Source organism: Aethalodelphis obliquidens, unplaced genomic scaffold, assembly GCF_003676395.1.
Source record: "Aethalodelphis obliquidens isolate GAN/ISIS:26980383/991018 unplaced genomic scaffold, ASM367639v1 scaffold32, whole genome shotgun sequence".
NCBI classification, from domain to species: domain Eukaryota; kingdom Metazoa; phylum Chordata; class Mammalia; order Artiodactyla; family Delphinidae; genus Aethalodelphis; species Aethalodelphis obliquidens.
Genome location: NW_020837976.1, coordinates 6950705 through 6966631, shown reverse-complemented (window position 1 = coordinate 6966631; position 15927 = coordinate 6950705). Strand labels below are relative to the sequence as shown.

General features: G+C 34.0%; 1 protein-coding gene across 1 annotated transcript in view; it reads left to right on the top strand.

Annotated features, from left to right (window-relative positions):
- Positions 1-15927, top strand: part of CDH2 (cadherin 2) — a 215592-nt gene that overhangs the window by 145246 nt on the left and 54419 nt on the right. Inside the window, exons 3-5 of the mRNA XM_027127659.1 lie at positions 8783-9009; positions 10679-10825; positions 12566-12721. Of these exons, the coding sequence (XP_026983460.1) occupies positions 8783-9009; positions 10679-10825; positions 12566-12721 (530 nt within the window). The remainder of the gene's footprint in view (positions 1-8782; positions 9010-10678; positions 10826-12565; positions 12722-15927) is intronic.

The window sequence follows — 15927 nt, the reverse complement described above, 5'->3', positions numbered from 1 at the left end:
TTGGTGGGGAAATAGCAACGCTTTTAGTAAGAAGAAATATTTTAGTTGTATTAATTTGATCTACAATAAGTTTGATTCTGATTTATTTCATTTCATAGACACTTCATCCTAATTCTGCTGCAGTGAGAGGGATTTAGGTCACTCAAGTTGAGACCTTATCATGATAGGCTAGGATGTGCTGCAGTAACAATTACCCCCATTCTTCTGTGCTTAACGTAAAAAATGTCAATTTCCCCTTCCTGCGAAGAAGTCCTCGGTGGAAGCAGGAGACTCTCCAGGGCAGTTCTCCATGGCTGGGCTCACTCACCCCGGGGGTTCGATCCTGTTATTATCTGCGTTTAACATGTCCTTTCTTAATTGCCACTGCAGGGAAAGAGGGCATCAACTTTTCTTTTTTTAATTTCTGCTGTTCAGCAAAGTGACTCAGGTGGCGCTCTCTCTCTCTCTCTCTCTCCCTCCCTCTCTCCCTCTCTCTCTCTCTCCCTCTCTCTCTCTCTCTCTCTCCTCTTTATTTATATATATATCTCTCTATCTATATCTTTCTCTCTCTCTCTCTCTCTCTCTCTTATATATATATATATATATATATATATATATATATATATATTCTTTTTTATATTCTTTTCCATTATGGTTTATCCCAGAACATTCAATATAGTTCCCTGTGCTATACAGTAGGACCTTGTTGTCCATCCATTCTCTATGCATCTACTAACCCCAGACTCCCAGTCCATCCCTTCCCAACACCCCCCGCCCTGCTGCCCCTGGCAATCACAAGTCTGTTCTCTATGTCTGCGAGTTTTGTAAAGAAGTTCATTTGTGTCATATTTTAGATTCCACATGTAAGTGATATCGTAAGGTATTTGTCTTTCTCTTTTTGACTTACTTCACTTAGTATGATAACCTCTAGTTGCATCCATGCTGCTGCAAATGGCATTATTTCATTCTTTTTTATGGCTGAGTAGTATTCCATTGCATATATGTACCACATCTTCTTTATCTGTTACTCTCTCAATGGACATTTAGGTTGTTTCTGTGTCTTAGTTATTGTGAATAGTGCTGCTGTGGACATAGGGGTACGTGTATGTTTTTGAATTATAGTTTTGTCTGGCTGTAGAGGGTATCAACTTTTAAATGCTGCTGCTGGGAAGCGATATGTGTGACTTCAATCCCCAGATTTTATTGGCCAAAGTAATCCACATGGTCATGCTGAATGAAGGCCAAGGAGATGAGAAGTGTCATCTTTATGAATGTTTAGAAAGAGGAGAAAAACTGAAATTATTGGTCATCATTCTCAATGCCAACTGAAGCGTTAATATTTCAGCAGTATGGCAAAATAGATCAGTGTTTCCCAACCAGATTGCCAAGAATGGGATATAAGTGTGCTGTAGATACTCATGGTTGAACTTTTTTATAGTGTTAAAAATGTGAAGGCATTTTTATTATAAAACAGGTCAGTAAATTAACTCACAATAGTGAAAATTACATTTGAATGCTCTTTCATTGCTTTCTGTAAAAACTTCCTGAAAGTTTTTATTATTTTTCTCTTTTGCTAAGACTTGCATAGACCCAAGTCTCCACATAGCATGTCCCCAGATCTTTTCATTGGCCAAGTACTCACCGCACATGGAGTGAGCACCAAAATGTCCCCTTTCCCACTGAAGCCCCCCAGTCACCTGATCATTGTTTTCATATCAGCGTGTTTATCCTAAGTGAAAATTTTATGCAAATGTTACTTTTATTATTCTTTCAATTTAATTTGCTTGCATCTTTTGCTCATACTTTTCTCCTTTTAATTGTAAAAGAGAAGGTATATATAACTTTTATGTTTTTGTCAGGTACCAGAGAATTATTAACTTGGTTAGATTTCTCAGTTGTTTATTTCTTCTTCCCTCCTTCTTTTTCTTTTTTCCACTTTCTTCTTTTGCTTTTTTTCCTTTATTCCTGTTGGATTTTAAAGTTAACAGTCAAAATCTTTTCTCGATGGAAACCAATAGTTAATTTTTGTGTGTTTTTTAAAATTAAAATGGCTCTATTATGTTAAATTTATATAGGTTTTTGGAAACAAATTCCTTAGAATTAAATTGATTGGTTTTCTGGACATAAAATTTACTAAATTACTAAACGGGACTGTAAGTTGCAGAAATGGATTGCTTTCAAAATATTTTTTGATTATCCAGAACTGTAAATAATGATTATATTTTGTACATTTTTAAGACTTTCAATTATTAAATTAAGTGAAAATTAATATTCAGTATTCCAATTTAGATTACAGTACGTTTAATTTTCCAAGCTTTTCATGTGCCTTATATTTAAATGTTTTAACAATGCAGAAGACCTGAAATATATTTATTTTATAGTTGTAATATTTATAATATTCATTAGTATATTACAGGATAATATTACTTATACTTTACTATTTATATATTATATGTATATTATATATTATTTACACATAGATTTTCTGAAGCTATACATGCCTGCAGTCTCTTTTGTCTTTAGATTTCATTTTAAAGTATGTTTACTTTCCCAACCCAGTGGAAAATGAAAAGACTTCAGTTACAAAAACCCCTTCAAATGTTTTCCCTCAAATTGGAATTCATGAGTCCTTATAATTATTCTCACACCTGGTCTAAAGGTTTTATTTGAAGCAAAAGTGAAGCTACATGCAGGACTAATTGTGTGCTCACTGTACCCCAAAACAACCAATTTAGGCAGAAGAAATTTGGGATTCTCTTAAGCAGAAAGTAAGGAAATTCCTTTATGAGATTGAGTATAGCACTACATGATCAAGTTCTAAAAGCCATTTATGGGATTTTCCACTTAATGTGTGAGGCCAAAATGCCTCACACAAAGGCAGAATTTCTTAGTTTACCAGCCTATATATGTATCATCAGTGCTATACTGGAAACCAAGGAAGTAGAAGAAATCGAAAAGGAGCCACTTTTGAATAATACACTCAGGAGAGGTACTGTTGGCATGTCACACATCATAGTGACAGCACTAATCAAAAAGATGATTAGATCAAAAGAGTGATCATTGCATGTTGATGACTTTAAGGAATTAATAAATATGTTGGTTAATAGCAGTCGTTAGAATCCTTAAAGAGCATTATTCATTTTGAAAAAAAAAGGAGGACAAACTTTTGTAAATCATACATTCAAAGACCCAAATGAACACTTTAAAGCAAGATTTTAAGCAAATATTACATGAGGCTGATGCTTTGGCCATAATGGCGTGAAGGTATAATGGCTATAAATGGTATGAAGATATAAACATCAGGAATTTAATCTGAGAGCCCCATGATTCTGTTAGTTTTACTCACCTAGAAACTCTTGTATATAAAGGTTTGCTCATAAATCTTAAAACCACATAAATTGATATTATGAAAATAAATGGCAACAGCTTTATGCAAAGATCAGGGATTAGAAAACCATATTTGCTGATATATACCAAAGTGCCCAAGCTGTCCAAAGGACACTTTTTTTGCAAGAGTTTATTAGCTAATAGAAAAATGGATTGTGAGTGTGTTTGAATGTTGTTCACTGCAGATTTGTTGAAGGAGAGTTATTTGTTTGAAAAAAATAACCTATTTAACTGACATTTTGGAGCACCTGAATGAACTTAATTGAAAATCGCAAAGGCCATGTAAATAATAGTACACATACTCACCAAGCTTATGGATTTGAAGCAAAGTTCAGCTTTGGAAAAAGGATAAAAATGATTCATTTGTGATATTTAGTTGGTGTTACATTTTAAATCCTAAGGAAGAATTATTGACTGTTAGAGCAATACCTATATATGCTTGAAGTCAAGTTTTATCATTATTTTAAAATACTTAGGATGAAAAAATATGAAAACTTTTGCATTTCCACAAGGAATTTCAACATTGTATTTGTCAATTAAGAAAAAGAAGGACCAGGAAATTTAATCAGTATATCCCTCATGGTTCATGACGAGAAAGAACTTTCTGTCAATTGGAGAAAAAGTGATGAACTCTGTGCTACCCATTTGCTACCACCAACTTTTGTGAATAAAGTTTGCCTTGGTGGTAATTATCAAGCATTTGATGTCTCTGTCACAAAACTTGTTATTAAAAAGGAATTTCATGCAAATAAGCTCAAATTTCTTATTAAAGATTTAAAAAAATTTTTTTGTATGGAAGTTTTATGTGTATTTAATAGTCAGTATGTTTCCCAAAACTCTGTATTTCATTTTTCTTATCATAATTATATGCTATAAAGAAAATGGAATGACTTTTTCCACCAAGGTCCATATGGAAATTTCCAAACTGTCTCTAGTGTATCCTACTGTGCATGTGTGAAAAGGATTGGTGGACCCTAAATGGTTCTAGGAAAAATTGTTCCTCAAATTGAAACTCAGAAAGGGCCTAGAGTAAGCGAAGAATATCTAAGCAGATTTATGAACAAACCTGCACTTGGTAACCTTTCTCCATTGGAATCTGTAAGTAAAAACACCATGAAATCCTTAATGTTGAGACAGTTCTTCTCTACCTTCCTCCCTATCACTTCTTCACTAATAGATAGCTAGCTAACTCCTTAATAAATATTGCCCTGTCCCCATAGAAGGAGAATGTCTGTTAACACTGTGAAACTATTTCTGTTTTCCCAATATGCCTTCAGAAATAGCAATTAATGTGGGAAAAAAATACAATAAAATAGCCAAAGATATATTTAGGCACAAAACTATTTTACAGTGTTCTCTTGTAATTGTTTCTAAATATGGGTGATGTTTCACTCAGGCAAAAATTATAAACTGTATGTGTGTATTTGCACATTTTCATTTCTGTGGTTTATGTAGTGCTATTAACTGCTAATACATTTAATATATAAGATCCGTGGTTTGCCATTAATATTTTATAAGGATATTATGGTTTTATGGTCAACGTTAATTTGAGGTATGGCTTTAAGAGTCAAAAGTACTTTAAAATAATTATTTCACTGGTGTTTAATTTCATATTAATCATGTTAACAAAGTTTTATGTAGGCTAGAACACAGTAACTATATATTATATGTAAACTATGCAATGACTAATAATAAATTTCTTGTTTAATATGATGATGTTTTTAGGCACAAACATTTAATTGTGTGTAGAGTTGTTTTAAATTTGAATGATCCAGTGGATCAAGTTTGCTTTTTCAGTTGTCTAAGGCAATTTATTTCCTTTTCTCCTATGTTTTGAAATTCTACAGCTTCTACTCTAAGTTATTTGAGCACTTAAGCAAAATTAACGTCTTAATGTAAAGAAGATCGTCAGAAAAAAAATATTTCAAGTTGAGTTCGATTGTTTTTCAAATAACAGAATTTCAGCTTTATTACATGTCTGGTAAAATATTATGACTTTCATGAAACTACCTTCAGTATCTCCATACATAGGGTGTTTATGTAAAGTTATTGATTCAGTTATATTATCCAGCTCCAGCTAATACCACGTTGGGGCAATTCACTGGAACTCACGTTTGGGAGAGACAGGATATTGACAACTATCTACTCCTTTTAAATATCTAATAATATAGCTAGTTCCCCTAAAGGAAGTATTTTTTAATTATGAATCGACTTTATTTTTTAGAACAATTCTAAGTTTACAGAAAAATCGAGCACCAAGTGAAGAGTTCCATATCCACCCCACCCCATAGTTTTCCCTATTGTTAACGTCTCGCATTAATGTGGCACATTTGTTACAACCAATAATGATACATTACTGTAAAGTCCTTAATTTTACTTTAGGATTCACCCTTTGTGTTGCTCAGTCCATGAGTTTTGACAAACGCGTCCTGTCACGTATCTGCCATCACAGTATCATACAGAATAGTTTCACTGCTAAGGATGCATTTTAATTTAAAGTAAACGTATCATCACCTTTTCTTAAAAACCTATACATTAAAAAATGATCAAACTGCTTCATATTTTGGAAAATAAATGTTGAAAATCGTATTATATTACTCAGAATTCTTTACCTACTATCCATTAGGAAAATATGTTAATAACAGAAACAGCGTGGTTCCAGTGAACTATGTATTTCTCCTCACAAGTCATATAACTATGATGTTTGCCTTCCTCATCTCAAAGTGGAAATTTAAATCTAATCTTAATTTTACCATGTCCCTTGAATATCTCATTCTCCCTTTCAAGTGGCTTCTGTCCACTCTCCTTTTTATTTTTAACCAGGTTTTCTGGTAAACATATTTTGCCATAGTCCTCCTGAAAACCGTTTTGAAAGTCCGTAACTGGTAAATAAATATATTATATAAATTATAAATATGTATTAGTGCTGTAACTGAGATTCTATAACATAGCGGTTTTCCACTTTTTCTATTAATTTCTATGTTTCTGTAAAAACTTTCTCCTAAGTAAGTTTCAGCGCTTGGTGCTAGGGCAGAAGTGAATCTGGTCAATTTTGAGAAAATATTCATGGTGCATCTAAGTCATAAATGAACAAAACAACACACAATAAACGCTGACCAATGGTTAACAAATGGAATTCGTGTATTGTCCATTTAGTAGACTACAGAGTGGGTGGTTTCAATGACAGAAATTTATTTTCTCACAGTTCTGGAGGCTGGAAGTCTGAGATCAAGGGGCCAGCCAGTTTGGGTTTTCTTGAGACCTTTCTCTTTGGCTTGCAGATGGCCATCTTTTCCTCTGTGCGCACAATGGTCTTTCCTCTACGTATATGTGCATCTATGTCCAAATTTCCTCTTCTTATAAGACACCAGTCATATTGGATGAGGGCCCAGCCATATGAGCTCATTTACCTTAATTACCTCTTTAAAAACCGTATTTCCAAATATACTTATATTCTAAGGTACTGGGAATTAGGGCTTCAGCCTGTGAATTTTGGGGAACAGAATTCAGTCCATAACACTCATTGAAATTAATAAGCTTTTTAATTTGCATGACTTGAAAACAGTAAAACCTGGTAATTATTGATTAAGCATGTGAACCAGGCATATTTTGTGCATTAAATCACAACCACGGGATGAAATCAGGATTGATACTTCACTAAGGAGAACTTTTTCATTTGGCAATGGACCTTGAGTTGAGGTATTGATTCCACTGGTTGAATGTACAAAGGGAATTATGTAATACAAGACCTTTCTCTAAAACTGAGTAATGTCCCAAATGCTGCTTATTTTAATATTAAAGCAAATGAAAATTACCAGTTGTTTTAAAAACCCAGAACAATTTAATAACAGAAATATTAAACCAATGGGGGCAGGGGTATTAGAAAAGCGAAACAATTTTAAGTAACTAACCATTATGCAATTTCCTCCCACGTGTTTTCTCCGATGTCAAACTCTCTGGGATCACCCACTTCTCATTCATAGGATGTGCAGTGACCCTTTGTAGGAAAAGGCATATTTTTTCCTTCTTTGCTAATACGTTTTTTCAAAGGCCTGTATCTTTCCTAGCCTGCATCTTTCTGACACCTGAATCCAAATAGGTAAGCTGAGTACCAAATTAGCCGAAGTCAGTGGCAGTAACAGTGAGTGTGAATTTTTCTCATTTGCCACACACTCTCATTAGCCTGTGAGGGGCTCAGCTCCTCCCCTCTGTGGGACATTCAAGCTATGCTCCAAATGAAGAACTCCTTTTTAATATGCTAGTTACTTTGGTACTTTCAGAGATCTAAATGTGGCATTACTCTCTTCCCAAGCATCTATCAAGCCTCTTTTACTTTACTTTTGTTGTCTGTTAAAGGTTTAAGACGTGAAGATCCCTTTGTGCTCCTATAAGGCAAACAACCACTAACAGTCAAAAGCTTGGAGAATTGGTGGCTTTCTGAATTTTCTTCCGCATCTGTAGAACAGATAAAATGATTCCTACTTTGGGTGGTTATTCTTAAGGTTAAAGTAAATAACCTTAAGTGTCTTGTTCAGTGCCTAGCATTCAACAGATGTTAATTCATTTTCTTTCACAGCCCAACACCCTAAGTGTTCATCATCATATGAATGGCTAAAGATGTGGTATACACACACACACACACACACACACACACACACACACACACACACACAATGGAATACTACTCAGCCATAAAAAAGAATGAAGTTTTACCACTTGCAGCAACATGGGTGGACTTGGAGGGGACTATGCTAAGTGAAATAAGTCAGACAGAGAAAGACAAATACTGTATGATATCACTTATATGTGGGATCTAAAAAATACCACAGACTAGTGAATGAAACAACAAAGAAGCAGACTCACAAATCTAGAGAACAAACTAGTGGTTACCAGTGGGGGGAAGCGGGGAGGGGCAATACAGGGGTGAGGGTGGGAGTCACAAATGATTGAGTGTAACATAGACTATAGGGATGTCCTGTACAACATGGGGAATATAGCTAATATTTGGAATAACTGTAAATGGAGTGGTGTAACTTTTAAAAAAAATTTTAATGAAAATTTAATAATGTAAAAATAAAATTTTGGGGGCTTCCCTGGTGGCGCAGTGGTTGAGAGTCCGCCTGCTGATGCAGGGGACGCGGGTTCGTGCCCCGGTCCGGGAAGATCCCACATGCCGTGGAGCGGCTGGGCCTGTGAGCCATGGCCGCTGAGCCTGCACGTCCGGAGCCTGTGCTCCGCAACGGGAGAGGCCACAACAGTGAGAGGCCCGCGTACCGCAAAAAATAAAATAAAATAAAATTTTTGTGTTTCATGATGCTACGTTTTATTTTTAACCTAATCAGGATATAGCATTAGATGAATAGTTTTTTTTGCCTTTGTGGTATAATTAGTCTTACGTATTTATTATCTTCTGCAGTGAAGTTTAGCAACTGCAACGGGAAAAGAAAAGTACAGTATGAAAGCAGCGAACCAGCAGATTTTAAGGTGGATGCAGATGGCATGGTGTATGCCGTGAGAAGCTTTCCCCTCTCCTCTGAGCACTCAAAGTTCCTGATATATGCTCAAGACAAAGAGACTCAGGAAAAGTGGCAAGTGGCAGTAAAATTGAGCCTCAAACCAACCTTATCTGAGGATTCAGTGAAGGTAGAGTATCCAAGTATGGCTTTGGATGGAGTTATGTTTGCAGATCAGAAATGTGCAGTTTGAACTAAATACATACTTTGCATCACATTAATGGGTGGCCAATATTTGACTTTGTATCAGCTTCATTTGCTACAATAGTATTTTGCTGTTTTTAACCTTATAAGATGCTTAGACAAAATATAGTATCAGCAATCCTAAACTGTATTTGAAAGGTTTGTTTATACTTTGAGATTTATAACTTAATTTAAATTAGAAGTAGTTGTTTGTTTTAAATTTCTTAGAAACTTGATAAGGTGTTAAATTTAACCACAAAATAAACAATTGTTTGTAAGATGTCACCAGCCAAATTTATTAGATGGGAAATACAGATTTATAGTAGTAGAAGGAAAGAATTTCTGTCAAGGAGTACTGGGTTTTTGTCTTGTCTCTTAATAATTAAATTGGGGAGTATGAATTATTTATACTACCGACATGACTTTTAGGAATAATATACTCCCTCTGGTGGAAGCTGCTATAAGCCAAGATAAAATAAATAAGATACATTTCTAACAGAGTAAAGTTCAATTCAGTTCAATATTTATTGAGCACTTATTTTGTGTAAGGCACTATTTTAAGAATTTTAAATAGAAACGTTAACTTCTTCAGTAAAGTTATGATAACATTATTAGTTCTGAATATTCTAGTCCTTTGAGTTGATTAATATAATCTCAAGTCCATGATTTTATGACTTTTACATTTTGTATATTTATTGTACTGTGAGAGATAAGAATACACACATTCTTTTCTGGTATTTCATTGTAAATGTGATATACACAGCCATAATCAAATATGAATAAATTTAGAGAAAAAGATATTTTTTCTCTTATACCCATGTTGGACTTTCATTATGTGACATGTAATTTGTTAATCTATTAACTGTTAGGGGAAATCATGTCATTTGGGTACTATAAAGTAAGGAACTGGTAACTGAGTGAAAAGATGCTTTGGTTGTTGTTGATGATTCGCTGTGTTCCAGCAAACTAGCTTGGATCTTTGCATTGAAGCAGCAAGGGCTAATGGCTGAAATGTCTACAGACATAGGGAGAAACAGAAGAAAATGTTGACACCCAGCAGAGATTAATACCCCATGTGCAAAGTGGGTCATCTCCAGCATCCATCACGACTGACATAGGTTTAGAATAAGTACAGCATTAATTCTGTGGGGTTTAATAGGGTCATAAATATGTGAGACGTTCCTTAGCAGTATGTATTAAACTCCTTTTGAAATCCAAATTATATTTTAGCACATCAAGATCTAAATTTAACGTACACAGTAGCACATTACCTGAACTATGGTTTAAACTAATGAGAAGTGTATAAAAGGGCACTATTAAACTTTGCTCAGTATTAACTGCTATCTAAGATGGCTTATAGAAACCGCAAATAGTTTACACAGCTGTGCCACATAATAAATTTTTTGGAATTCAATTTTTCAGTGAACACTGTCACCCACAATTTTACGGTGTTTTCTATTATTTTAATAGGGGGACGAGGAGAGGGCCTCCAGACCTGTTTTCTTGTTCATAATAAACTGTGATTCCTACGCTTACAGGTATCCATTGATATTGATGTACTTTCAGAAAATGTTTTCCTAGTACTCAGGAATGTCTTCTTGTATTTTAATGCAAAGGAATCACGAGAAATTGAAGAAATAGTATTCCCAAGACAATTGACTAAGCACAATGGCTACCTACAAAGGCAGAAGAGAGACTGGGTTATCCCTCCAATCAACTTGCCAGAAAACTCCAGAGGGCCTTTTCCTCAAGAACTTGTCAGGGTAGGGTGGCACAATTTCATTGATCTCCATGGCATGTGTCAAGTGTATGTTAGAAGTGCTTTTGTCTCTTTTTTCACAAGGTAGAGTTTACAACATGTATGTACTAAAACATATTTTGTTTTGTAGTGATGAAATGTCTGTAGTGTTATAAACAGTCTCTTCTCCCTTTTTTCATTACCTCAGATTATTTATAGATAGAGCACTCTGTGGGTCAGTCCTATATTTCATGGATGATAAAGTTTGTTCAGTGTCTGAATACATACGCCTTAGCTCCAACATGCTTCACACCCACACCGTACCCTTTCCCACACACCTTAGCTTCCCTGTCTGAAATCTGCACTCCCCGTGATGATCTTTGCCCTCTACAAATAGCTTTTGGGCCAAAGAAAAAATAAAGGGGCAATCATTGCTAAAAATGCCAGTACCAAGTGCGTTTGAGAGTTTTCTAAAGAAATAAAAAATGACCTCTGATACCATTAACAGACTCCCTGGGGCTGTGCAAAAACATAGGCTTTCAGAGCTGAAGAGTGAGATTTTTCTCCATTTACTCTAAATGCATACCATCGGATCCAGAGAACAAAATGACGGATATCTCTGCACGTTTAGTAAAATGAGCAACCTTTTATTTATTACAAAAAGAAAATAAGACAAAGTCATTGTATTCCCATCTAGTAGAAAGTAAATGTTTCTGTATAGGATTAATTTAACATTCCAACAGATACATACAGAAAGCTGTATTTTTTAATAAGTCATTTATTTGTGTTGTATAGTCTATGGTAATGAGCATTATAATTCAGTTTAACAATGAAAGACGTAGCCCCCCAATCGAGGTGTTTTCTGTGTTCCTACTTTAATGGAGAATGAGAAAAGAATTTTGCCTTAGCTAAAAAAACAAAACAAAACAAAAACTGGATTCTGTTACTGGATTAAAGATATCTACCTAATACACAAATATCCTGTATCATCACCTCCAAACAGTATTGCTCAGCTGGCCCTTTCTCTGTACTGTTCTCCTTCCTCCCTTTTTATAACCTGTTCCTATGACCACTCATCTGTAAACTTATTTTTCCAGGAATTGCTGTATTTGGAGGAGAAGGCAGTGAGCCTATAATGGGTGTAATTTTTAAGAGTAATAGAGATATATTATAAAATCATTTCTTGCTTGCTTTGTTATTAATAAAGACTTCGGGGTATTAGGTGCCACCTTAAAATAACATGGGAAGCTTTGGTCGCAGTGAAAAACATCAGCACGATGCAAGTACAGGAATCTCACTTCCAGGCTCAACCATAATCTTAGAGTTCCCATGTGAGGCTCTTTCACACTATGGTGAGACAATTATTTCTTATCCTAACTCGTGCAAAAAGTAAACAATTTCTATCTTCATTAAATTGGACACCTGTTACAGGGGTAAATATTCTAAACTCCAGATTCCCAGGAGAGACTTTGATTCTGTTTAAAAACTGATGCTCCTTAATTTTGACTTTTGCACTACTCCTAGTGTGTGTTCTTTTAGATGTTAACATTGCCCCCAGTCCTTCTGGTGATAGGTGACATCTCGTTTTGAAGCCCATCACCCAGCAGCAAGGAAAAGGGGCAGGACAGGCAGAGTTTCAAGGGTTTTCTGGGAAGAGATGGTATACGTTTGTAACTGGAAGAGACCGTGAGGTGTGGCATGCCCTGTCTCTGATAATGAGCTTATTTAGTCCCTTGTTTAATGTGATTGTCTTCTTGACCCTCAGATCAGGTCCGATAGAGATAAAAACCTCTCTCTGCGGTACAGCGTAACTGGGCCGGGAGCCGACCAGCCTCCAACTGGTATCTTCATTATCAACCCCATCTCAGGTCAGCTGTCAGTGACCAAGCCTCTGGATCGCGAGCTCATAGCCCGGTTTCATGTAAGATTTCAGCCAGCTGATAATTCTCTGTATTAATACTCTTCCAAATATGTGCAGGGTTTAACATTTGCCTCTCACGTCAGTCTTAAAGCTTTGATCCTGATTCTAACACCAGAAATGTACTTGTAGCCTTTTCAGTTTATTTTTAATAAGTTTACTTATTGTTTATTTTATTTATTTGTTTATAGTTTTTACCTTACTATAACTTACAGTTTTCATAAAATTGATGAATGCTCGTGGTAAAAAACAAACAATGCCAAAGAAAATACTAAAACTGCTTAAAATCATATTACTGTTTACATGCTGATACTTGCCTTCAGATACGTGGCTAAGAATTTATAAGAACAAATTTACATGAAAGGGGTCAATACTGTTTCATATAAATTATATAAAGACCACAACATTTTTAATGGCTGTATAGTATTCATTGAATACATAAACTGTCATTTTAATAGCAGTTTCTTATTAATATACATTTATGTTTGTCATTTTATCTGTTCCTGCTGGTATTATTATTACCATTAGAGTCGTAGTAAATGGATAGCACATTTTTGTTTTGTTATTTGTTGGTCATATTAACTCCAGAAAGATGTGCCATTTTGGTCTGCCTATTGGGAATTAAGATTTCCCTTTTCCACATAACCCTGCCAATACTTGGTTTCATCAATCTGCCAGTCTGAACAATCTTTTCTTAGGTATATTATCTAGTTATATTTCTTATGCTAATTTTTGTGTTATTTTTCTATTTTATTCATTTTCCTATTAAGTTATAACAGCTTTTGTATATAGTTATATGTTCATATTTTTTAATATACGTATTTGTTTGAAACTGATTTAAAAATAATATTGTAATGAGTATTTTAAAACTCAAGAATTACCTAATATTAAAGTCTTAATTCCAGAAAGCATTTTTCTTTCGTTTTTTTCTAGCCATGCTTGCACATTTTTCTGGAACAAGATTTCAACAATTTTTTCATGCATTTAATATAGAAACCTAAGTTGATCTTTATTACTTCTCCAGTTTCTATAGGAATTACTAAAACTTTTAATGAAAGTATCATTTTCTCTTAGAAAAGAATATTGGCACATTGTAAAAACTTCAAATAATACAGAAATGAAATTTTTCAAATAATACAGTATTAATAAGAAAGTGAAAAGAATTTGAAATCCCAGTACATAAAACTAACCATTTTCTTTTTTTTTTTTTTTCCCCTAACTTTGGTGATATTCTGTAAGATATTTCTCTGTGCATAGATTCATAAATGTATTGTTTTGAAATTGGGATCATTCTCTGAAACCAGCTTTTGTCACTTAGCAATCATAAGATTTAGCATCTTTCCATGTCAGTAAATCACTGTTTATTTATATCATCATTTTTGATTGCTCTAAAGTAATTTTAAGTAATTACCTACTGGTAGATATTTGGGTAATTTAGTTCTTTCAGTTGTATTTTACAACTACTGTATAAATAATGTGACAATGAACATCTCTCTGTACATTTTCGCATTATATCCTTGGAAAAATTTCCTAAAATTGGAATTATTTTGATAAATATAGTGAAATTGTTCTCTAGAATAGTTGTATTGTGTTGCACTACCTTCCCACTATATAGTAGATACTTTCCACTCCATTATCAATTCCAGGCATTATTTATTTATTGCCAGTACTATTGGTAAAAGAATTATCTTGACGTTTTTAAGTTGCATATGTTGAATATCATGATATCCTTACTCCTGTCTTATGTTGAATTTGGGCAGGGGGTTGTTTATCTTTTTCTGTACTCTTAAGAACCTTTTATCTCCTAGCGTTGTTAATACATGATTTGTCATATATTTCCCCTTTTGTTGTTCATTTTTAAACTTTGTTTATAGTTTTTACCTTATTATAACTTATAGTTTTTACATGGTGATGTTTGTTGTTGTTGTTTTAATTTTATCAGGCATTCTGGCTTTCCAGAGATGTTTATAAAGGTTTTTCCCTCTCCAAGATGCTAATCTCCTCCATTTTATCTGTTTTATTTATTTATTTATTTTTGCCTCTAAATGTTCAACCTCTGTGGAGTTTAGTTTAGTAAAAGAAGAAAGGGATATAGATCCACTTTGCTTTTCCTTTACGGCCAGCGCAATTATCCCAACACCATACATTGAATTAGTATTCCCATTGATTTAGCATGTCATTCCATACTTTTTACTCCACCTGTGCATGTGTTTGTTTTTAGACTCTTACTTTTCTCATTAATATATTTGTTGAATTTTTTGCACTTGTACAAACTTTTAAGATTATTGAAGTTTTGAAAATTATTAAAATATTGATATGTGGTAGAGCAAGACTCCCGTAGATATAAACAGGCAAATAAGCATATAAAAAACTAAAAATGTTTTAAATCCAAAGTATCGCTCAACTCCCTCCTCCCAAAGGCCTTGATTGTTCTATAAACCAATTCTTCTAAAATCCTTAAGGAACATGTAATTCTAATGCTTTTTATATTGTTCTAAAACATAAAGAAAGAAGTAAACCTTGCAAGCCTTTCACAAAAACATCACATTTATAAGAAAACTTAATAAAGGCAGCACACAATAGACCAGTCCTTAATTAGACTAGTTTCTAATTTATGAATACAAATAATATCAATATCAAAAATTCTAAATATCTCTTCTGTACGAATTCTCACTATCTGAACTTCTGTGGTTAAAACTCAGGAAATAAATATTTTCAGGTCAATTTCGGGGTGAATTCTTGATCTCCAGATTCTCAGTACTTGCACATAAATGAGCAATATCCGTAACAAAATAGAATTAATTATACAATGGCCAGGATAGTTCATTATTAAGAATCTCTTAATGTAATAAGAGTATTATTATTATTTAACACCATCAATGTATTAAATAAGTCAAGGGAAAAAGGAATTCTTTCTGTAGGTGTTGAAAAGGCCAGTGTAATGAAATTTACCTTGTTTCATGTGTTAACCTCTAAATAACAAAAGGATATGCTGATGATTCTTTAGGTTGATAAAGCATATCCGACAGAAACCAGCAGGCAGCATCATACTTAACAGGAAAATCATAGAAGCATTCTCTTTTAAAGAAACAATTCAGTGAACAGTACATAGCTTTTGAAAAGATTGAAATGGTTTTCTATGTTCCGCATGAAAAGATTTTGAAGATATTTTGCCAAGAGTAGCTGAGTGATTATATTTGTTTAAAAAG